This window comes from Antedon bifida, chromosome 5, assembly GCF_963402885.1.
Source record: "Antedon bifida chromosome 5, ecAntBifi1.1, whole genome shotgun sequence".
Lineage (NCBI taxonomy): Eukaryota > Metazoa > Echinodermata > Crinoidea > Comatulida > Antedonidae > Antedon > Antedon bifida.
In genome coordinates this window covers 29,472,756-29,498,862 of record NC_136230.1, presented here as the reverse complement: position 1 = coordinate 29,498,862, position 26,107 = coordinate 29,472,756, and the positions used below count along the sequence as shown (strand labels likewise).

The 26,107-nt window shown below is 31.5% G+C and overlaps 2 protein-coding genes across 2 annotated transcripts in view; both read left to right on the top strand.

Annotated features, from left to right (window-relative positions):
- Positions 1-26: 26 nt before the first annotated feature.
- On the top strand, positions 27-3,189 carry LOC144842425 (coiled-coil domain-containing protein 134-like). Its single transcript, XM_078698874.1, has 6 exons — positions 27-294; positions 650-771; positions 1,034-1,118; positions 1,762-1,940; positions 2,549-2,620; positions 2,717-3,189. Exons 1-6 carry the CDS (start codon positions 144-146, stop codon positions 2,804-2,806), a joined length of 699 nt encoding a protein of 232 aa, XP_078555000.1. The 5' UTR covers positions 27-143; the 3' UTR covers positions 2,807-3,189.
- A 1,834-nt stretch (positions 3,190-5,023) lies between these two features.
- LOC144843031 (rho guanine nucleotide exchange factor 17-like) overlaps positions 5,024-26,107 on the top strand; it is a 73,666-nt gene continuing 52,582 nt past the window's right edge. Inside the window, exons 1-3 of the mRNA XM_078699678.1 lie at positions 5,024-8,091; positions 17,077-17,154; positions 21,974-22,156. Coding sequence (XP_078555804.1) covers positions 5,437-8,091; positions 17,077-17,154; positions 21,974-22,156 — 2,916 coding nt within the window. The 5' untranslated portion in view covers positions 5,024-5,436. The remainder of the gene's footprint in view (positions 8,092-17,076; positions 17,155-21,973; positions 22,157-26,107) is intronic.

The window sequence follows — 26,107 nt, the reverse complement described above, 5'->3', positions numbered from 1 at the left end:
CCAAAAGTAATTAAAAAACTATCAGGTGACACCGAAGTACGCCGAACAAAACTTCGCAGTTCTTTTACTGTTATTTCCCTTGAAAATTATCATGATTTTATTATGATGCAAGTTATCTGTTAGTGTTTACATTTTAATTAATTATGAATCAACGAATATCATTCCTAGTTCTAATCTTTTTGGTTATTTTTGCTGTTGTTCAGTCGTCTGATCAAAATCAACCCACCGCAGCACCTGGAAAAGGAGGGGCCAAAAGTGATGAGGCAGCAGAGACCGACAAAGCCTTGAAGACGTGTATCCTTATTTATAACTTAGGCCAGGGTTTGATGTCTTCGGGCTAGCCTTTTTTTGGCAAAAAATATCATTTTCATAGGATACAAGATGGGGAAGATCTGTAAAAGATATTGTAATTTTATCATTTTATTTTGTTTATTTATAATATTTAATAAATGTGTATGAAATAATTGTATGATGAAGAGATTTATTTAGAAATTACTCCTTTAATTATACAAAATTAATTAATCACTCATTAATATTAAATAAATAATAATTGAATGGAGGTTTCCTGTAATTAAATGTGATATTGATATTTGATATGAATTATTTGAGATCAAAATATAGAAATTTTATCTTAATGTTATTGAAACAGACCAAAAATTATTTCTACAAAAACGAGCTCAGCATGTTCAAGCTGTAGAGGAGATGCTGGATAGTTACGACTATCAGAAGCAGTTCCAAATGGTGGAATTAATAAGGGACAGAGTTGTACAGGTATTTAGCAGAGCCATTTTACACATTATTATTGCCTACTAGCTTACCTATTGTGTATACTGTAGAAGATTTATAAAAATTCCTTGCCATCTGGTACTGGTTCAAGTAACCGTCTGAGACATCTGGTAGCCATTGACATAATGTTGGAATATGGATTAAATTACTTTTAAACATATACAATAATTGTTTTTTTAAGAGTGACATACCACTCTAAAAGTTTTGTTTGCTGTAGTTAGTAAATGTAAGTATTTTTTTTTTACAGGTTTTTTCTGAAGCTCGGAAACTCTTATCAGAAAGTAGTTTTGAACCAGGGATGCCATTGCCTTCAGATGAAGCAACCAGGAGCAGTACGTACATAATTTTGTGTTTTATAAATTAATAGAGAGAAATACGCTGAAAGTATGTATCTGTAGAGATAAGAAAGCATGTGAAAAAGTTAACCCAACCTGGTATATAGTACTCAACTTTATAGGACTGTAGCCACCACAGTATGGTTGGTAAGGTTTTAATTATCCACTTTTTCTCTTTTGCCTTTGACAACCCTGTGGCCTGCACAGAGATTGTTCTCTTTTCTTTCGATCACTGCACCACATTTCTACGGCACTGCTTTACTTGATGTGTTGTAGAACAGATGGTGGTGGAGGTACTACTGGTAGTATCACGATAGTCTGCCCGACACAGACAATCATTCTATCCTTGCATTAAAACTCGTTGATTATGAAAGTGTTTTGTATTTGCTATGTTTGTTTGATTATGTTAATCGTAAAAGCATTCACACTTGTGTTTGTGGGGTGGGGCTTCCTGTTTCATAATTTACTGTATATGTTTTATTTTTTACTTGCTTTTGAATTGGAATAACTGTTGTCATTATATTTAACTGTTTATGGATAAGCCAAGTAATCTGCATGTCAATGTGTCTTGCCATAACTAGTCGCATTCCAGTTTACTCTCACCTTCATACTAGTGGGTTTTTTTTTTCTTCTTATTTAGTGATGTCTGTAGTTCTTGAAAACGTTGCATTTGTAGGAGACATTGTTCTTCGCTTACCAGACATTTCTCACAAAGTTTTCGACAAGAATAAAACTTTTATGGATGAGCTAAGGTGGGGGATGGATTTTGCAGAAAGGACTGATTTTCTCGATGACATTCATAAACAACTTTTTCATTTAGTAAGAATAATATTTGTCTTTATAATAATATTGCTTTGTTTAGTGGCTGATTCAGGATTTTTGGGCCTAAAGATGGTAAAATGAAGGGCTGAGCAGTTTGATTTGATGTCCTATCTTTTGCATTACAACTTGGATCTGTCCTGTTGCTACTGTTTCAAATAAAAGTATTTAGCTGTAATTATGTTTTTAATATAATTAAGACAAATTGTCTCCAAATTTGATTTCTTTCTCGTTCTATATAATAACACTTTGAATTTCATAATGGTCGTTACACACCTATTAGCTCTACCTGAAGTTCCACAATAGCCTAGTTTGCTTTTGCTTATGAGAGATACTACATAGATCTATTTCATGCCTAGAGCTTACTTGGATAAACTACAAATAGCCCACTCAAAAAGCAAATCAGTTGAAGGTAGTATGAGAGAGTGGTCCTACACTAGGTTCCATGGTTCATGGGAGCTTCCATTATCCAATAGGGGTGCTCATAATCTATCAACTCATGGCTAGTATTCTAGTCCATGAACATCTGGTTGTGCCAAAGTATAAAATATTAATGATAAATTTATTTGAAATTGTGATTGTATTTATTTTTGTCCTGTCTAAACTAGATGGCACAAGAAATGGAATTTATACCAAAAGAACCTTCTTATCATAATCCATACAGAAAGAAAGAAAAACAGGTATTTTTTTTGTATAATTTTATGAATAATTCCCATTGGTCATTTTCATGTAGGAAAGATTATGTATATTTTAAAATATTTCAATTTTTTTCGTAGTTTCAGGAGAAGAAATCTGAACCAAAGAAAAAGAAAAAGAAGGAAAAACCAAAGAAAAAAGGGCCACGGATGAGCAAAGTTGAATTGTAGTCAACATTTTATAAAATTAGATTTTAAAATTTATATTTTTAATTATGAAATTATTAAATAATAAAAAGTACAGTATTATGAGCTATTAGAGTAGTTTGCCGATAATCTACCGTTGCATTTTGTCTATTTTTATACTGAACATGCACTAAGAGGATATCTAGTAAACAAAAATATCAAGCCTGTAAGGAATAGATGACAACTATTTAATGTTAGGATATTTCTTTTTTTTAAATTTGCTTTTAATTTTTAAAAAATTTTTATAGGAAAGTGAAACAAAAATTATGGTACGAAAAGTAATGGAATTTTAAGATTTTCTTTAAAAATAAATAATAAATTGTTCTGCGTTACATAGATAATAAAAATATAGTGTGTTTGCACTTGGAGGTCTTTGTTACTTGTGTATAAATTATTGTTATATGTGTCATCATAAAGTTATGTGTTATATATTGTTCACCTGAAAAAATAATAATAATTCCATTTTTTTAACCATATTTAAGGAGGGTGATCCATCCAACAATTGCTGATCTTTAGGGACCCTCAGAGGTTCACATTTTATCGTCACATACTGTATAGTTATTAAAACAAATATTTACCTGAAAAAACTGTAATCTAAACTTGTCAACCGAAAACTTATTGTCTGCCTATGTTATAATATCTCTATGGTTTGCCAGACAACAGGTTTTTCTTTATCAGTGAAATCCTTATTTTTGTTTTTCCTGATTTAAGCTTATGAAATAATGGTACGGTTTAAAAACTTAAATTTATTATCTTTGTTGCGTTCCCAAACAAAAGAAAGTATTTTATTTTGCGTGTAAACGACGTACAGTAGAATCTTTACGTTTGCGGCACCATACGGTAAGTACAGTACGTTTATACGTACGTACAGAAACCCTGAAACAATAAGCCGAAACTTATTTTTAATTCTTCCTCATCTATTCTGAAACGGAAAACGGGCCCTACATTACACTATATGCATTTTCAAGAATTCTCCCCCAAAATCACGACAAATGCAAATTTAAAAAATCAGACTTTGAATAGTAGTAAATCTGTTCCGTAGGAAACAAAAACATTTATTTTCACTTATAAAAAGACAAAATAAACGGTTACATTCAATCAAAAACTCATTGACTGACAGCCAATAACTATATTTAAAAAACACGAAATATTGTTTTCGATCCAATTTTTGGTTAATAAAGTGAATAAATTTATTATGTGACATTAATAGGCGCGCCTATTCAAAAAATATTTTTTTCAGAAGGACAATATAATTATCTTTAACGATTAGTGTAAAAAATCACAGTAGAGTAATATATGTAATATGCATTTATAAAGCGCGTTTTTACCGGAGTCTCACACACAGCGCAACTGATTAACTATTGAAATAGGTAAGTTTTTAGGAGAGATTTAAATTGAAAAGGGAATGGAGTGTTATTCAAATTAAATTAGTTTTTTTCTTTAAAAAAAGTTTAACTACCGTTTGAATAAATCTACAGAGTCCTGCTGCCGATTATCTACCAATTTTCAGTTCGTACTCAGTAAAATAAAATAACAGTTGTTTTATGTAGGCCTACTGATGATATGAAGGATTATGGATGTACGCCATCACGCGGCAAGATACCAATGTTTTTAAGTTCAGTCCAAACACGGATTTAGTGGGCTATAAATTTAATTTTAGGTGGTCCATGGTCTAAATATAAAAATAAAAAAATAATTGGTTTACTTAAATTTATTATTTAAAAAAACCGTTAATGTCCGAAACGCAACCTACGTTTGACCATGGAGGTATCTAATTTTATACCTCCATGGTTTGGCTTACAAATTAAGGCTACCAATTACGGTTTTCTGCTGCTGTAGCCTATGATTGCAAAGAATTATGTTACAGTTTTGAATACAAAATTATCAAAAAAATTTTATCTGAACTTAACATAACATAAAAGAAGAAGCGATATTTTTTTATACAAAACTTGACACTCCGTCAATCCCGTTTACCCTTTGCTTAGAAAAGTATTGTCTATGGTATTTGGACTCCGATTTGGACCAAAAATTAATAAACTAATAAACAAAAAGATAAATCAAATTTAAAGGGTAAAAACAATGAAAGAATGTCATCGCATGCTGTTCTTAGATTTCAACAGTTGGCTGAGTGAACTGAAGCGGAACCAATGCCTTATTGTTTTTTTTAATGCCATTGGGGTTTCAAAGGAAATAAGTACGGCGGCAACCACGGAGGACGATTGATGTTGTTGTGTAGCTGATGAGAATAGTTAAGTATTTTAAAGGGAAAGAATGCATTCAGTTACCAAGTTTTACCTTGTCAATGCTGTTAACTGGTATGTCAGTCATTTTGTAGATATGCTTTTTTCTGTCTGCGTTCAATTGGAGTATTGTTGATAAGAACTCGGTCGCCATCGCTTGATTGCAAGAAATGGTTTACCGTGGTAAGACACAAACATCTTTAGTGGCGCTGAAGCAGTAAATTACTATACACGAATTCAACGAGCTTACTTGTAATTGAGACTTAAAATCGAGCCTTCAATTAACATTGGAATCTTTAAATTTAAACCGTATTATTGATCATTCATCTAATGTTCGTGTTGGTGGAATATTAATGACGGTACGATATTTTCGTTATGTCTCAGCAGACACCTAGCAGGGGTCGAAACAGCTACCTCACTCGCGAATTTGGATTAGAGTGGATGTGTAATGAGGATAAAGATGGTAACGAAACGCAAAACGGGGAGGAGTTATTAGCATTATCTAATGGTAGCCATATCGAGTATTACCAACAGGAAAATGATACCCCGCTTGTATCAGACCAACAAGGTACATTAGCAATGAATATGGCTAAAGTAAATGATAACAACGGTGCTTCTAAATTCCATTCTCGGAAAGAAGATACTACTTCTAGGCCTACTGGTCAACAAGATTCTTATTTTGTGTCTCCAGTTCAACAACGTGGATGGATGGCATATGGTGGTGGTGATGTCACGCCAATGAAACGGAAATCCACAACTTTACCTAGGCACTTAAAATTAGGAGAAGGTGCAAATCCATTTGATATTTATCAGCAAGATAGTCGACAAGTATATTCCTCAAACGGTGGTAAACATCGGAAAAGATATAGGCCTACAGCGTCAAGCGAACAGGCCTCGCAGGATGATTATATTTTCAATAGATTTGAACCTATGGATGAATATGAAGAATCTTGCCCTAACTATCACGTTAAAGCAGATTTTAAACAACTGAACCGAAAAGCATTGGCTAAACCAGTCAAGCCTCTGGCCTTGACTAGGTTAGCTACTGTCACGAAAAAGACATTGCAGTCGTTTGAAGAGCTCAGCCCCATAAGCTCTAGATCAACGAGTCGGAGATCCAGCATTTCTAGCGTTGATACTGTGAAGGATATAGAGACGAGTCCGCAAGAACATAGACATCTGGAGTGCGAGATGGAAGCTGGCTACCAACTTGAGCACAAACCAATTCAGAATTCATCCTTGAATTGTCATCCTAGACCCGGAGTAAACCCAAGGCTCCATAGAACAATGTCGGACACTGGTGCTCATACCGAATGCGGATTGTATTCTGATCGATGCAATACAAACATGCGGCATAGTGCTTCCCAACCGTCTGGTTGGCGTAAAGGAAATTCTCACCCACAAGTTAGTCCAGAAATAACTTTAAGAACGGATTATAGTAATTTGAAATGGTCTTTAAGAAAATCATCAAATAAAGATGTTGAAAGCAGTGATGATAATTCAACAAACAGCCTTCCAACTCCAAGATCTTTACATTATATTACTAATAAGTTACGCAATCAGTTAATTTCTTCTTGGTCGGTATCGCCCTCGGCGGATAGCACACCATACAATTTATCTCGTCCAATATCACCAGTTTCAGAACCACCCAGTGTCACTTCCTATGACACGAATCTTTCTGATGAAGGATGTGTTTTGTCCGATTGTCAGGAATCTCCTCAAATTTCACCACATAGGAACGTTAAAAAAACGAGTCTAAGAATACCGGAACTGCCACAAATTTTACAGAAATTGGAGCACACAACACCACCTAACCAATTTCAACAGTTAAACGCAGCATTAAAACCACTAAAACCCAAAACTGACATTTATGATAATGGCAGAAAATCTGACGGTCTTACCACAAAAAATTCAGAAGATCCGTCCACGCCTAGTACGCGGCGAAGAAGAAAATTAGCCATAGGAGAAATACCAACTTTGGATAATTATTCGTCGAATGGAGATACTGATCGTTGGAAAAGCGATCCCACTCCAGAGCGATATCCACAAAATAATTTGGTTAGTCCTCGTTTACGTGGTACAGTGAGTAAAGAAAGCGTTGAGACGCCATCAACAGGTTATGCAGGAAGCATAGTCAGTACTGAAAGTAGTCTTTCTAATTCCAGTCTTGCAACCTCCATCAGTGAAACCATTGCTGATCAAGGGTTCTTGCATGCCATGGAGGAAGTCTCTTACCAACCTGGTGGCGTTATCAACTCAAACATTGATTCAAATGAAAAGAATGGAAAAACCTTGAAAAAAAAATCTTTAACTTGGCCAAATGGAAATTCTGGCATTGTAACTGAACACTACGCACCAAACATACAATCGTCTGCCAGCAATCCTATGATGTCCGGTCAGACTCCGATGTATGGAGATAAAATTCCAACATCGGTCGAAGATTTGAATTCTACACTGGACTCAAAAACAAGTTTAAATAACTCAGGAGATATTGAGCCAATTTTGCATATTGATGAAGAACCCATCCAACCAGTATTGACTCCTCAACTGCAAAGACGAAAATCTCAAAAGAGAAACCGAGGAGCAAACACCGTGGAATCGACCGAAAGCCAAGAAGCAATAAAACAAAATCTTAATATTGTGCACGATAAACCACCTCTTATTAGAATCATCCATCAGAGAGCAGTCAGCGATCACGATCGCTTTACTGTAAAATCAGGATCTTTAGACTCGGCAGATGTTACCAAAGTTGATACAATTTTAAGATCGATAAGTTTAAGTGAACGAGAAAATTCTGGAAAATATACTCTATCTCCAACTCGCAATACACAGAGTCCGACGCTAGGACCTACGCAAGGTTTATCACTATCGGAGTCAACGCCGAATCTTTCAGAAAATGTTAATCTAAGACTTAAGGATATATCGGGTATTAAGACAGCCATATCTACAGTTTCCACTTCGCAATCGTCTACATTACCTCGGACAAGTAAACAGAGAGATATCTCGCCAACACGAAGGAAAAAACAACAGGTAAGATCAATTTGATTATTTTAATTTTTGATTTTAATCTTTATATTGTTGGTTGAGCAAGTAGATGACCTTTTTTCTTCTTTTTTATTAATTTATAGTATTTTCTTTTCAACAAAGAACATTAATTAACTTTCTCACATTAATCATTATTGTCTTTGAGGTATAAAACTTGTTAACTAATTGTTGTGATAGCATTGTACAGTATTAATATCTTCTATCAAGTATTATGTGCTAAAAGTTGTATTTAGTTCAGTATCCATTTTTGTGGGGACCTTGGGACCCAACAATGTTCCTCCTTAATATGGGTGTCCCCTGTATATAGAGGCCTATAAAGGTGAGACTTTTCTGTGAAGCGAACAATCGGAAACTTACTGTCAGTACATACTATACAGTTAGTAAATATAATACCTACTATATACTGTACAGTAGTAAGTAGTACTGTACGGAATATTATTAAATATATTTAATTTTCTGATGAAAGATAATTTTTATAAACACTTCTCCTTTGTGTATCAATCTTCAGTTCATATCCTTGTGACCTTTTCAATCTTCATTCAATTCCAATCAACAAAAGAATAGATGCATAGTTCAGTTCTGAAAACATCACGATCGATCTTCCAAATCCTGAACAAATTGAATCTTGTTTTTAAGCATCATCCATGAATCTGCAGGTGCCGCTTTTAACTAGAATGATGGAATTACTTATTACCGATGCGGTGATGCGTGACACATGATAAACAAAAATGGATACAGTAGCTAACTGGTTTACTTTAGTAGGTTAATGATTTCACTGTGCTCATTATATGTACCGAGTCAAAATGAATATTCATTCAATGTCTGTATAGTAAGAATTGGATGTGAATGTAAATAAGTACCGTATGCTCTAAAGTTTAAAGATGTGTTGTTCCCCAAAAAATAAAGATGAATAAAATCAATCTTTTAATTAGGGCATATTTTTACTTTCAATAAAGTAATATTCACTTTTATAGCAGTTAGTAGAAAAATAAATGAGCAGAAATGATGATTTCACTAAATAAAAAAACAAAATGAAAAGTTAAAAATTAACCAAAACCCCATTGTCTGACCTTTTATGAGACAAAAAGGCTTTCTATTGCATACAAAGGCTTGAGAGAAAACAAAATGTAGTTACTGCAGCAAGAGAAAAATTTTGACAGGATCTTAATAATAAGTAATGATAAAATGTTTATTTGTTTTGTATCAAATAAATTCTTGAATCTTCAGTACATCACTTATACCCCCTCTTCCCACCTCTCTTAAAAAACCCATGTATTCTGAAACTATTGCTTCTCAGGTTTTATTGCCACTGAAAGTATTTTCATACTTCTCTACATACAGTACATGTACATAATTACTGTTATCTCTGATACCATCTCATCTTATTGTAAAAATATAAGAAGAAAACTGTGTCATTGAATATTGCATTGCAATTTCTATTCTAAAAGAATGTGCATTTAATTCAATTTGACATGATTTTAAAGTAAATATTTAAATGATAAATAATTCATTTTATACTTTAAATACAGTAGCCTACTGTATATTGACAGTGTTACTAAAAATATTTGACTTTATTTTTATTAACAAATTCTTTTTAGGTCATTGAGGAATTCAAAGCTGTATGAATTATCACGTTAGTTGATAGATTTAGTTTTCTTGAGGAGAGTAATGTGTATATGTTTATGCGAACTACATGTTTGTCTCATAGAATTATAAATAATTAAAGATATATTGTAGGTTGTTTTACTATGTGCTAAAAACAAATTTATTTTTCGAGAAAAACGATGCCTCACTGAGCTAAATCTTGTTGAGATAGACATAGGAATGAATCCTTACTGAGGTCGCAACCTCTTTTGAATTAAATATTACATTACTGCGCGAGTCTCACATACCAATGTTGTGTATGTTGACTTGTTTACCCTTTGATGTTAAAAAAAATGACTTGGCTTTGTACTATACAAAAAGTTAAAAATTAGCTAGAGAGATTCAGGCTAATTTATATGCAGGTTTGTAGGCAGTAATACCAAAGGGACCGTGTCCAAATTATACTACTGCAGTTTACTCCAGTAAATACATTCTGTTTACTCTTTAAATTCACTCTTCCCAAATTAAAAACAAACATTACAGTATTGCTGTAAACAAATGTTGTTTACTGCAGTATAAAACTATGGTAAAATAATTTTATCCCAAAACATGAATATATATTTCTACAGTATTTCTTCAGTGTAGTCAGTCGAGAACAGAAGATACAATATAGTATCCTCATTATAGGCTTTAAACCTTGTTTATTTTCTTTTATATCACACATCTATAACTTTAAATTCTTTAACTTTATACACAGTGCCATAAGGCAGTAGTATCAGGTCGGATCCCTGGAGAAAGCTTATATTTTCTACTATCATCACTTAAAGTCTATAAGTACTGGTGCTCATCCAATATTTACTGTACTTCCAAGAGTAGTGTAGTAATTAATATTTGATGGTTCAGGTTTATATAAGTGGGTTAGTGGATAGACTAAAACTATTAAAATTCAAATAAGATAAGCTGACAATTTGAGTTGAAAAGGAAGTCATTCGAAACTAAAAACTGGGGGCGTGGTCATTAAAAGTTTGTTTAGTGACTTCTATCCACTATTAAAACTTCTCAATAAAGCTATATGTGATAATTAGTTTGAAAAAAAGTGTGATGTGCCCAAATATGGTGGTGATATGTCCAAATATGGTACTCATATGACATCATGTCACATGTCTATATATGGGCACATCACATTTTTTTGTCACATTAGGTTTGATAGTGTAGACAGACCTTTATTCTTTCCACTGCTACTTACAAATGTTGCAATAAGGTGAATGAAAATGCAGTACTGTAGAACCCATCCTTTGGGACACCCCTATTCTGAAAACACTCCCTATAGTGATACATCTTTGTTCAAGTGAAATATACAGTATGTTTTAACACTATGGCCAATCCTGAAGATGTGCTCTTAAGCTTGCTTCCCACTTATTTTATATGACCATTGATCAATTTGATCATCATAGGGCCTTTGTAATTTGGGCATGTTTTTACCAACTGTTTTAATAGAGGGGCGTTTTTTTCCGAACCTTCTCATTTACTTTTCATTTACGAACGCCTCTCAGACCAAGGGAAGGTCGACTGTACTGTCTCTTGTGGTTGGCCAACTCACTTGCATTGCACCTACTTTGTTGTATCAAAGTGGGAACCAAGCTAATAGGGGCTCTATTTATACTGAAGTTTAAGTGCTCAATCTACTAATTAAAATCCTAACATTTCATTCATTTAAAGCGGTCAAGTGGTTGCGACAGCGACAAGCGCCATATAATAATATGTGTACCAAAAATGTAGATGATGTTATGTCATGTATGCTGTTATGAGAAATTAAAGATATAGGAAACATGTAGTTTATTCCCAAATGGCCATCTTGGGGTACTACTAAAATCATAGGGATTTGCAATGAGATAAAGTTACCACATGAAGTACTGTAGTATGTGTTTCCCCACAATAATTAAATAACATGTTATTTTTTTTTTATTAGGTGATCATTTAGAATAAAATGATCACCTATTGTTATTGTATAAAATCTTTATTATTATTTTTTTTCTTTTTATTGTTTCTGTACACTATTTTGTGTAACAATTATCTCAAAAAGTTTAATGTCAATGATTACAAAAATTTCAGAATATCTTTCAAATAATATAACTTAATCCTAATAAGCTTTCCAGCGCGATCACTCATCCGAGACGACATTTATACGCCATTTTGCGAAATCACATTATCAATCATATCTCCATAATTCATTATCACATATTAATGAAATTCACTACACGTAAACTTCAGATCAAGGGTAAAAATATTAGCAAATAAAAACGCACGCGCACGTAGGTTCATGCGCGTGATATCGCGCGTTAAAAATTTAAAACGCTCAAAATTAAGTTTTGATCAATTTAGAGCATGAATTAGGCCATTTGCGTGTTTCAAAAAATTACTGCGCAAAAATGCGTTTTTGCGCGCGCGATACTTAAAAAGCGTAAAAAATTTGATTTTTTTTTACAAATCTCATTCTACTCACCATCCTTAGTACATTCACCAAATTTGAGTCAGTTCCGACTTAAAATAACGCTATACGAGCACGTTAAAAATGACAAAATGCGCACATTAATTTTACAAAAGTTCTGAAAATGGTGAAAAATAGGTCTTTTTTAAAATGAAAATAATTCTTCAGAATGCAAGATGACCCCCGATTTTTTTAACTTATTCTGGAAGCCATTGAGTTGTAGATATGAATTCATGTACACATTTTACGTACAAAATGTTTTGACGTCATCAAATGGCCACTTGAATTTAAAAATTAGGATTTGTTATCTTTTTGTGTAGATTATCACATTCAACAGAGCGCATCTTGGTTATGTGTGCTCGAATTTCGCACAACTTTCAGTATGTGCTTGCTTAATTAATTATCTTTATCATGAGTTGACACTATCTTCATTTTAATGACGTCATCACGCGTAAAAACTTGAATAACGTAGGCCATGTAATTTCACCTTCGCAGTAAATTTGAATATCTTACAGCTCTTCAGAATTGAAGGTTACCTTGATGATTATAATTTATTATGAAAGCTGATGAAATGTAGATATTAATTCATATAAAAATTAAGCCTATCGGATGTTGTGACGTTAACATATGGCCAGTTGAAGTGAAAAAGTAGTTTTTTCATATTTTTCGTCAAAGTTATACACAATTCAAAGAGCGCGCACAGCGCTTCTACGTGCCAAATTTTTTTCCAAATCTTATATTTTTTTGCTCAATTAATTATCTTTCGAAATTGTCATCTTAAAGTTTAGTTTGATAACGTCATCATGCAAAAAAATTAGAACATGTGTGTCCCGTAATTTCACCTATGCTACACTGTATATAGATATACAGTATATACTGTACATATTGTATATGGCATATAGGCACAACTCAGCACTATAAGCATATAATAGGATGGCATACATCAACATTTTCCGATCGTATGTTAACGTACGTGCATGTTTAAAAAAAATTAATTTCAGTAAAATGATAAAAATGATCACCTATAATTCGTCAAAGTGACGAATTAAATTCTAGTTAGATTTTAATGTTATTGATATTAAATGCTATTGAACTTTAATGGATCTAAAATGTCAGTATCTTCCCCAGATCTCAATAGCGTGCCAGTGAAGCATGGCATGCTACCATTTTGCAATGCCAAACATTCCATAAAGATATTGCACGCTCAAAAGTTTGGTTTCCTTTCAAATTCTCCATTGTAAAATCATGACGGTGTTGTATAACATTGCAGGCCTAGAGGAAAGTTAGCCCTGCAGGAGACAATGCACTTATTGAAGGCTGTGAGATGGTTCCAGCAGCGTACCATAACAGGTGGTTAAAAAATGAGTCCAACATAGTGACAAATATGGTATTGCAGCCTAAGGTTAAACTACTTCTTCAAGATCTGGTTACAAACTTGCTAAATATAGATCAAAATATCTATAATTAGGAGGTATATTAATTTTAGCAGAATACAAACACTCATAAAAGAATTGTTGAAGTAGATATTTAAAATTCTTTACATTTTCAAATGACATGAAATGAGGAATTTGGAAATTCCTGAAGTTTATGTAAACTTAAAGTTTCACAGCATAATATAAAATATACCCGGAATATTATTTTACTAGGAACGAGTTTAACAAATAGTAAAAGAAAATGTATTAAACATAATAATAAAAACCATTTTTTTAAATAAAAAATATATATAATAGCATTATGTGCATATCCCTTTTTAATAGTTGCAGACAAACTGCGATTAATATGCCTAAAAATTGCTGAATAAAATAGGTTAATAAAAAATATATTTTTGCTTTAAATTATTCACAAACTAACACTTTGACATTTATGAAATGTAAAAAAAACAAAATAGCATTGGATTAAATTATTAATTGAATTTGCACAAACCTAAAATGAAAAGATGAATAAAATATTTTGTTTTAAATTATTCAATGATATAAGTTTTTCCACTATTTTTATATTGTGTTATTAGATTTTTTTTTCATTTTATGTCATACTGTATGTAGCTTATATTATAATAATATACCTGGATAACCTTACAAAAGCCTTTATCCTCCCAGAGGAGTAATTGTAACTCAAAACAACTTTAAAAACCCCTTCAAGGCAGCTTGGTATCATCCATCAGCCTCATCCTCAAGTGGGTGAGACTGCCCATATATATCATCCTAAACATTTTATTATTTTTTGTTCAATTTGTATAGTACATTCACCAAGCAAACCTATAAAAATGAATTATACATTTTTTTAAACAAAATTTAATTCATTTATGTCCAAGAATGTCAAAGTTAGCCATCAGGAATTCTAAGAATGTCTGCTAACTGCTATATATCAGATTTGTAAAAACACTTTTATACTTTTTTGGAATTGACCACTAGTAAGATCTGTTACATAAAGAATGATAAGAATTTAATAGTTGTATAAAGAAAATAAATTTATCTATGACCAATTTCCTGGAAGATTGTCACCAGATTTTAATGACAATTTAATAAATTATTTTATGTTGTGTGAGCCAATTGATTGAGGTGTTCTGATCTGTTACATAAAAATGACAAGAATTACTTGTTGTTTATAGAAAATAAATTTATCTATGACCAATTTCCTGGAAGATTGTCAACAGATTTTAACGACATTTTAATGAAAATGTAATAAATTATCTTTATGTAATGTGTGAGCCAGGCAGAAATTTATGTTATAACTTTGTAGGTATTTTTTGATAATGATTTTTCTAATAAATTCAAATCAAATCAATCCAAATTTGTCCTTTGATTCAAGTAATCATGTCAAAGTTATTCTACTGCAGTATACTACAGTAACTACTTTTTTAAAACTGCAATAACGTATGTTTTTATTGATTTGTTTTTATTTATTTGTCTATTTTGAATTGACAAACATATACCTTTTTTTATCTTTCATTGTCTTGTACTGTATATCTGTTTTATACTAGGCAGAAATTTGAATAAATAACAAATGAAAATGCTTTTAATATCAAGAACAAATATATAAATTGCTCAACTGACTTTTCTAGAAATATGAGTTTAACTCTTAAGCATGTCTGACAATACAGATATGAATTTCATATAATACAGACTGTTGTTGTCAAAGATAACATGATTTAATTTGAATACAAGCGAATTAATTAAATTGATAAATATTTTATTTAATTGTCTATATGGTTTATTATCTAAAATATTCAATGACATTTATCTAATATTGTAATCTTATATCAATAAATTATGAATAGAATTTTCCTTCCGATTAAGTAAATCACCGTCATTCGCTGAAACTGTTCGGTAAGAAGGAAAATATCCTATTAGTTTAAGGTTAATTGCATGCATGAGTTGTTCTGAATCGCATGCTTGAGTGATTCTGAATTCACGCTTGAATGATTCTGAAAGTAAAATTCTACAGTATATGTTTTCTATGTTTTTTTTTCGATAATTTCATATAGGAACTTCATCTCTTTCGCTTTCAAAAGCACATAATATGTTGACTAGTGTGCTTTTCATTTGACAATATTGAGCATCAGGGGCGGATCCAAGGATCCACTCGGCCCTGGCACCCCCTAAATTTCACATTCCTGAATTTGCCAATTGTTTTTCTATGACCTATGCATATATAGTGTGTCATTTGTTCGTTGGTCATCTCGTGGAACTAGAATCCACCAAAACTAGTTTTGAGTCGAGCAAGAAAGTATGTCCCAAACGGCCCTTCATTTGCACAATGAATTAACACACGTAACTAGTTCAAAAATCTAAAGCTCCCTAAAATACTTACTGTAAAAAATAACCCCAACATGAATTCAACTATACATCAAGACCAACTACAACCTCCTATCATAAAAGACAATTGTTGAACCATACTTTAGCCGAGTACTTTGGGAATAATTGACAACATACCATTCTTAAATTATTATAATATAAACAGCTAAACACCTGTTACAATGAACCCATCAGCATTCCTAAAACATTATCCACATAACAAAATGCCAAAACAATTAAATAAATTAATAGTACTACATGAATCAACTACATGAATCAACAACTACAAACATGCTGATAAAAAACATGATTTATATTGTGTTTGAAAGATTTGCATATTGTGTCAAATATCATCTGATCTGTGGAGTGGTTGTTGTGGGAGGGTTTGGTCGGTGGAGGGGTGGGGATGTTTTAGGTGACATCAGAAGTTGGAAAGGAAAAGGGAGAGGAGGGTGTTTAACCATACCATTTTTCAGCCTGTGCTTAGACAGTCACCTTTTGTTTTTCAAGAATGGGTATTGTAAACAACAATAACAGTACCAGAGATACAAATATTATTAAACAAGTTACATGTTATAAGATGCTGTATTCATGAAATGAACAATTAATGTGTATTATATAATGGAGTATGTGGTGTCATTATAATAAGCCTAGTCTTGATTTGAACCCAAGTGTCAGGTAGAGCATTAACAAATTAATTCAATTACTAGTTTATTCATTCATCATATAAGATATTTACGTAAAAACAAAAATGAAGGGATGTTAAAAAAGGAGTTCAGTAAAGCTTTTGTAACAAACTTGATATCCAAATGCTAAAAAACCATTGTTTATTTTGCTATAATCATCGAGTAATAATAATTACGCCATGCAATAATACAGTACAAATACAATATGTGCCTACTAGTACTACACTATATTAGACATTTTCAACACAATATTACTATAAATATGATTACTATTATTACTATCAATTATTTATAACAATGTTATTTTCCTTTTTAGATTATAATTATGGTGGCATGAACAGGTTACTATAGTATAGAAAATACTAATAATGTTTTTTTTTTATTTTACACAAGTAATGCTTTTTTTTTGTTTTCATAGGATATACGACTACAGGTTGCTAATACAATGCTTCACACTGAACAATCCTATGTACAGAGTCTTGAAACTCTTGTTAAGGTAAGTTTTAACAAATCGTTGTCATTTTGGCACAAACTATTGTTTTGCTTCAAGTTGGCCATGCCTGTAAGGCTGTATGTACAGTGCATTTTGATTACTTTAATAGTCGATGACCTTTACAGCTATATATTACATGCGGAATCTGATCATGTCATCTTTCTATACTTGTTTGTTATTTTTGCTTTTTTCTTTTTTTATACTTTTAAGGGTAGGGTAAGGATCTAAATTTACTGCTGTTCTACAGTTAACAAATTTTTGTAACTAAATAACGTACGATGTATTAAGCTATAAGCAGTACTTTACCATAAAATAAAATTAAAAGAAGCAAAAATGAATCATTTTGACATGATATCTCTATAGAAATACTTATTGTTATTTTGGTTTTTCCCTTTTTCTGCTTTTAAGTGTAAAAAAATTATTCTACTGCAGTTATAAAAACTTTTTTTTAAACTATATAATAACGTATGATTTATTAGGCACTTACTGCAATAGACAGTACACAAAAAAAATTTGATATGGGAAAAACAAGGTTAAAGAAAAATGTAGTTTTTTTTACTGCAGTAACTGCAGTAGAATACTTTTCACATGATTCTCAACACCATTTCTCCCCAGAATCCATGCTTGTAAATTCTCCTATAAATTCTGACAATGAAAACAATGGTTAAATGCAGTAGAAAAAAAACTTGTATGGTACTGTATGGCAGATGGCAAAAACAAGGTTAAAGGGTAGACAAAATGTAGTTTTTTTTACTGCAGTAACTGTAGAATAGTTTTGACATGATTCTCACCACCAATTCTCACCGGAATGCATTCTTGTAAATTCTCCTATAAATTCTGACATTGAAGAAATGTTTAAATACAGTAGATTAGATAGATTCTATTTAATCAATCAGACTCTATTTGGAATTACTTTGATGGGAAGGAGGAGGTGGATTTTATCTGACAATGACGTATTGTGATGGATTGAATAAAGTACAATGACAAAATCAGTGTTTGTCAAATGAAGGCCATACATTTTAATTACTATTAAATTAATATTATTATTGTATTATAATCTGTTTAATTTGTCAATATATTATTAGATTTATATGTTGAAGGGTTTTATAATTAGCCCATTTTGTCAAAAAAAAGTGGTATAAACATATCTTTGTAATTATTCCAAGACCATTCCAAGAAACGTATTAAAAAAAATTATAGGCTATACTTTGGTTTTTTACCTCTTCCAACAAATGATTTTTGAATTTTAAATTTTTTATTTTTTTTGTTTGTGAATTTTTAATTGATGTATTTTTTAAATGTATGCAGAGGTAGAAAGAGACTAGAAATAAAAAGTTAGGGAACGGTACATATTTTATATTCATAATTATTTGAAACAGTAAAAATATTACAAAAAAAGTATATAAGACTTTATCATGGACAGAAAAATAAAGATAAACACATGCATTTACTAGTCTACCAGGTAAGTTGGTGGATATTGAAGTTTTTTAGGGGTGAGTGTAAAGGGCTCAAGTGATGAGGTTTCAGAATAATCTCTCCATATACTGCAAGTGTTTAGTCTTCTTAATAGGGTCTCATGGTTTACTGTAGTATAGGCCTACATTAAAACCAAGACTCTGATGACGTATATAATTCACTGTTCACAAACACGCTCGTGTTTGGAATTACCGTCCCTCGTGGTTGGGCTTAACTTGGATTTAAACAACGACATGGAATTGCGCATAAACCATGCTTAAGTTTAGGCCTAGGATTTTCAGGCTCTTATGACCTCCTCAAAGTAAACCAGCATGTGATCTTATTGTGACCTTTCAAAATAGGTCAAGGTTATTCCATTCCATCACAGGTAAATAAAGAAATCAAAACACTCATTTTAATGGGTAATTTAATTTTTGTGAATCATGGCTCATTACTATAACACAGTAAAAGAACTACAATGGCGGACTGTTAACAAATTGTATAGCAATATTGTATACATAATATCATGTAAACATGCATTGTTCAATCTTACTATCAGATAACTCAATTGCTCCATTTGCATTCGTATCTTAATTTTTTTGAATACTTTAATTAAAGAAATTGTTATGAAACCACTCATTGAGCTTTATCGGAACTGTAACATTTCTAAATTTGTTTGTTTTTTTTTAAATTTTTAATTTGCTAAATTTCTAATCAGCTTTTCTAGTTTAGTTTCTAAGTTGATTTTATATTTCAAATTATCTATCTCAAGTTTAGTGAACAAGAAGACATAATTTAGACACAATTTTTAGTCCTTTTCCTTACTTATCCTCATGGGCAAATCCAAGGGTGGGCTATTTTAAAATTATAATGCAAAATAGTTAGCTTTACCATTTTAGGACCTGGTCCCAGAATAATCTCTCCCAATCCTACTTCAAAGTCCTGGATCTGGCTCTTTTCCCCTCACCTCCCTATACGACATCAACCCCCCATCCCCACCCCCCATCCCCACTATTGAAACTGTGGTAAAATGATTCTGGATTGTTGATATTTACAAATCATTTCGGTTGAAAAGAACATGGTAAATTATAAACGACTTTGAGCAGCAGTATAAAGGAAAAAACCTGCTAATACCCTGCTAAATCATAAATGACTTTGGGCAGCAGTGTCATTATATTGTGAACAATGTTTCAAGAAAACTGAAGGTGACTTTTAGTACACTTTGCCAAAAGGTGAACACAATTATTTCAGCGCTAAATGGCCTTAAAAGATGACAGAAATACGAAGAAATTGTTTAGTTGAAAAGCAGTATGTAATTTGTCTTGGGAGATCATTGAGAACTCGATTAAAATTACATGTTATAATCTGTAAAAAGCAACTGAAGTCCGCGTAAGGCATTATTTATTATAGGACTTTACGTTAGGGTTAAACTCTTCGTTGTAATGCTGTTTTGTAGAAAATAAATTTCTTAGAATTTAAAAAAAAGCAGACAAATTATTGAAATGAAATATCGATTATTGAAAAAAAAATGCCATAAACATAAATTTGAAGATGTATTGTCCTCCAAAATGTTCCCCAAAATCATGAAAAATAAAGATTTATAAAATCAGACTTTCAATAGGCCATTTTGCAGTTTTAATGAAGTTATTCAATTCCATTAAAAAAAACCTCATGAATTCACCATAAAAACACAAATGAAACAGTTAAATTTAACCAAAAACATTGCCAGACAGACAATGACTATTTTTTGCTTTAAATTACAGTTTTTCAGGTAAATAATTTTTTTGCCGATCCAATTTTTTTGTGTGAATAACCATTTTGTAACATCATAATGGCATATTCAAAAAACAAATGTTTAAAAAAAAATTTTTCAGGACAATATATCTTGAAATTATAAAAAATCAATTAATATCACTTAAATTTTTTTTTAAATTACAAAATGATCGGATACAATGTTTCTCTCCTTTTTATGTTGTTTTATATCCGACTAATTTGAATACTGTATGAAGAAAGAAATTAATAGGAGAAATCGACATAAAATTATACAATAGAGTCTTTGTTATAAGCAATGATAACTAACCACACCCATAGTATGAGTAATACTCAATTAATATGTTTGAAATAATGAATTTCCATCTGGTACCTGATTAAATACTTATTTATACATCTTACTCAACCAAGGTTGAAAAATTAATTTCTTAAAAATGAATCGTTTGTTTTATAAAATGTCGGTTTACAAAAGATTCTTGTAAAACGATCAACAATAAAAAAATGTCCAGATGATGATATTCTGTGCCCCTATACTTGATGAAATACTTTTTTTTTATACATCTTACTAAACCAAGGTTGAAAAATTAATTTCTTAAGGAATTGTTTGTTTTGTAAAATGTCGTTTTACAAAAGATTCTTGTAAAACGATCAACAATAAAAAATGTCCTGATGATGATATTCTGTGACCCTATACTTGATGAAATACTTTTTTTATATACATCTTACTAAACCAAGGTTGAAAAATTAATTTCATAAAAATGAATCATTTGTCATCTTGTTTTTCTACAAGAAGTCGTTTTACAAAAGGTTCCTTTATTCTGTGACCCTATACCTGATGAAATACTTTTTTTTTATACATCTTACTAAACCAAGGTTAAGAAATTAATTTCATAAAAATGATCTTTTGTTGTTTTGTTTTTGTACAAGAAGTCGTTTTACAAAAGGTTCTTGTAAAACGATCAACAATAAAAACGTCCGAATGATGATATTGCGTGCCTCTGTACAAAAGAATCCATTATCTTGATAAGGTTACAAGTAGTATTATCAATAATGATACGCCAGAGCATACAGTACAATTTTTGTAGGTAGCATTTATGTACAGACTTGAGGTTTTTCCAAAAAACGCATTGTACTAATGTATATGCGTATAGTTATGAAAAGGACTTTGACTAAGAGACCAATATCATTTAAGATATTGCAATATTACAAAATGTGGTACTGAAAGTATTTAAAAATATTAAATTTAAGATGTATTGACCTCCAAAAACATGAAAAATGACGATTAATTAATAAAATCAGACTTTGAATAGGCCATTTTGCATAATTTTTTTTTTTCGGTCTAGTTTTTAGTTTTTGGTCAATGTAACTATTATGTGAAATTAAAATGGCATATTCAACAAAAAATTTAAACAAAGTTATTTTTTTAAGGGGGAAATATACCATTCATAAAATTAAATATTTGAAATAATTCTAATATATTAAATTTGCATTTTAAATAATATTATTTATATTTAGTATTATTTTGTATATTGTGGATATTAAACATTGGTTAAACTTCATTATTATCTTTTAAAAAAGTAAACATTTATTTTCTTAGAATTATTATGAACCGCTGAAAAGTCCTGAAAACACCGGAATATGTGATCCAAGTATCGTTGACATCATGTTTTACAAAGTTCCAGAAATATTGCATAACCATCGGCTGTTTCTGCGGCAGCTTCAACCACGTGTGAAAGAGTGGAACGAAATTCAAAAGATTGGCGATATTTTTACATCTTCGGTAAGTTTTTTTTTTCAATGCACATAATATAGATGTGGTGGTAGTGTAGGACCAGGGATTTGTAGGTTCTGGCTCTGTTCTCATAGATTATTAGTTCTTAATAGGTGAATAGTGGGAATTTAACAGTGTGAAAGTAGACTAACTCAGCCAGTTAAAGCTTGGTTCGCACTTAGACACAACACAATAACGTAGGCATAACACTAGTGAGTTGATCAATCACAGTTCTGGATGATCAACTGCGTCATGATTGGTCAAATTACTTGTTGTTGGGTAGGTCAAAGTTGAAAACCTTTACTGAAAGAACTTAAATGCTACCTACTGTAGTTCCTTTTCAGGTAGCTAGGGTTGTGTTTTCATAAGTGAATTTAAGTCCCTTTTTCCATATTTCTGATCTATCAACTAAAAAAAATGATTGGATATTGATAAAAATATTAGTCAGCATCTCAGAATTTTCCTTTTTTCATTTCTCTGGTTTTATGTTACAAAAAGTAAAATTGGTTCAGGATCAATAAACCTGAACAACCTCCTATTAAATTATCTCAGTACTAAGGCAATTGGGAAACTAACAATTTATTCTGATTGGCTGCTGATAATTGATTGATAAGACACATTGCCTTGCTCTTAAACACCAACGATGTACTGTGACTTGAAATTCAATTTGTCTTTTGATTGTAATTCTTCCAAGATTCTCATTAAGTTTGTTTGATTAATTTATTCATACATTTTATCGATACTTAAACTTAGCATGACACTGGTCTACAATGGGTTAAAGAACGCTAGCCTGTTTTGGCTAAACTGTATTTTAAAATGAGACTTGGTTTATAAGCATTAATAACTATAAAATAATTTACCTTATCCTGTAATTGCCAAGTTTGTACTCGCTGTTATATATATATAAATACAGTATAACTTAATAATAATATACAGTAATATAATAATACAGTAATCTAATATTGTCAACAAACAAAAATAATTGATAATGGTTATAAGGTATAGCTATTAAACTTATGTACGTACTTAACAAATTCAGATTTTGCATCATGATGCTTTAATTAAATTACATTCATTACGTAAGCCTGCCTTTCTCTGGCCCTGTTTCTGCTGCCAAGAAAATACCGTATTTTATACGGTATTTTTTGAATACCGTATTTATACCGTATTTTTTTGGCAGGAGAAACTGCGCTCATAAAAAAATACCGTATTTTGTATACCGTATTTTCCCCACAAAATTTGTGGATAAAATACGGTATTTACAAATTTATACCGTATTTTTTGTACCCTTTTCTGCTGCCAATAAAAAATACCGTATATTTTTTGACCTGCGACATGAGGTCAACATCGTGTTTTTATTTTCAGTCGCTGTGAGCTGTTTTACACACGTGTATAGATAGATTCGGCGAAAATGTGGAGCGAAGACGTCACAGTATTTACTATATAAATCTGTGTGGGGAAAAGGGGTGTGGGGAAGGAGGGGAAGTTAAATGTCCGGCCAACTAAAAGGTAATAAAAGGGACAACCACATTTATAAAGACATTTCTAAAAAAATAAAGCAGGAGTACGGAATTGACTTGTTTCCAAAGCAAGTAAACTCAAAGCTGAAGAGCCTGCGAAAGCAGTACAACATTGCAAAAGACAATAACTCGGGGAGGGAACGAATTACTTGTCCCCATTACGATGTTTTCTGTGCTCTCACAACATCTCTATCACTAGGGCTAGCCTGTTGAAAGTGAGGCGTAAAACTTTCTTTATTGCGACTTTTAATTATTGACCAAATAAATGAATGGCAATTTGGGTAAAAAGGATGAAATTTAACACGACCACCCAAGAAGTATTGTTAGCAGAAACGGGGTACTGAAAAATACGGTATAAAAAATACCGTATTTTATACCGTATTTTTATACCGTATTTTGAGCAGTTGCAGCAGAAACAGGCCCTCTGTCATCTTTGTTTTGCTATTAGTATTACTGTACTATCCATTTCTGACTAAAGCTCTGTCTATTAAAACTATCAAACTTTATGTGACAAAAAGTGTGATGGTTCCAAATATGGTAGTGATATGCCCAAATATGGTAGTTGGATGACATCATCATGTCCATATATGGGCACATCACATTTTTTTTTGTCGCATATAGTTTGATAGTTTAGACGGAGCTTAAGAACCTTTAAGTAATATGAGATATTGATAGTAATTAAGCTGTGTTCACACAGACCAAGTATTTTAGTACGGGTACAAATTTTTTAATGACTGTTACACACTAGTAACTCATTCCAAATTAATCAGTATGAACACATAGGTTTAATGGTGATAAAAGAGGAATTTCTCTCTCACTCCCCACAATGTTGTTGTTAAAGGTAATAAACATACTGTTAGGGACCATATCAAATGATTCTACTGCAGTCACTGCATTTACTCTTTAAAGGCCCATTTACACTAGGATGATAACGATCGAAGATAAATAGATAATATGCATTTTTCATACATAAAATAAAAGAAATCTAACAAGTTTTCATCCTATAATATTTAGCAAGTATTTTGTGGGTAATCCTACACACTTTTACAATTATTGCTCCATAAATAATCCAAAATCATACATTATTGTAGTAAAAATTTAGTTATACTAATTTTGATATGGTCCCTTAGGAATTAAATGACTTATGACTACATAATAACGAAGGAAGAATTTTTAATTAATAAATCTAAACTGATTTACTAATTAGAAATGTTTGGTTTAGATAAATTTCAGTACATATGATTAAACAAATAAAGGCTTTTGTAGGCTTCCAAATGTACACTAAAGGTATGACTATTCTGTCAGTAATTGTTAATGCTAATGCGTCCCTTGTCCCTCAGGAGTATTTATGTTAAATCAAGTTTTGTCAAGGCAAAGTAGTCTACTGACCTTGTCACACACATCTTTACAAATTGTTAAATTTTCATTCAAAAAAATGCATGATCAGTAATTTTCTTTTATTGCAGACTTTACGATATGCTATCTATTTTTTTAATCATAAAATTTATACAGGTCACATAACGCCTACAAGTGTGAATTTTGTTTGGTTTTGGATCGTAATTTTACTTTACACTTATAGTAGTAGTAGTAATTGATAAATATCTAATTTTTTATTATTTCATATTTATTTATTTCAAAATTATCTCGCAGAGTAAAAGCAGTATAACAAAATTTTAAACATTTCTACAAATACTGTCTCAATTACATTTTTACTGTTTACTTGGTTATGGCCCTGCTTAGTTCGAATCGTGTCAGAGTTAAATGACATACATACAGTACATGAACCATTTAGTCTGCAAATTAATAGACATTTTTGGAATATAAGGCTTATATCTCATTGCAAAGCTTGGTTCCTCACTAGCGACGCAACAGAACGCAATCTACATCTGTACGCAACGTAAGAAAATGCCCGTCCGATCATTGTGTTTTCCCCCGTCAAACACTGTTGCGTCATCTGTTACGCAATACAGCACTCTGCGTCAATACGTTGTTGCGTCACTAGTAGGAACCACGCTTAATGCTTTTTTTACATTTGAAACTGTATAATTCCAGCATAATAATATATTAATATTATAATATATTTTTATGATTGCAACATCAGTTGTTGAGCAAATTTCTTTCAATACTATATAATAGCAATTGTAGAAATTAGGAATATAAAATTTATATTCAAACATACAAGCTTTGAATGAGTAATACGTGACACACCCATACATACATTTAGGCTATTGTTATATTAGACAGCAGTTTAGAATAATAATAATTAATATGCACATCTAGTTTATTGGTTATTTTTATGTAAATGGTTTATGGAAATACAGAGTGTACAGTAAGGATAATTCCATTTTTAGGAATATTAATTTGAAAACAGCCGAGAGAGAAGCGGTCCTGGGTAATATATGTACAGTGTCTTAAGAGGTTTTACAACATTAGCCACTTT

Excerpts from the sequence above, each read along its gene's own strand:
- LOC144842425 (XM_078698874.1), top strand. The coding sequence starts at position 144 with ATGAATCAACGAATATCATTCCTAGTTCTAATCTTTTTGGTTATTTTT. Across the intron at positions 1,119-1,761 it reads AGATGAAGCAACCAGGAGCA|TGATGTCTGTAGTTCTTGAA; the intron begins GTACGTACATAA and ends CTTCTTATTTAG. Across the intron at positions 1,941-2,548 it reads ATAAACAACTTTTTCATTTA|ATGGCACAAGAAATGGAATT; the intron begins GTAAGAATAATA and ends TGTCTAAACTAG.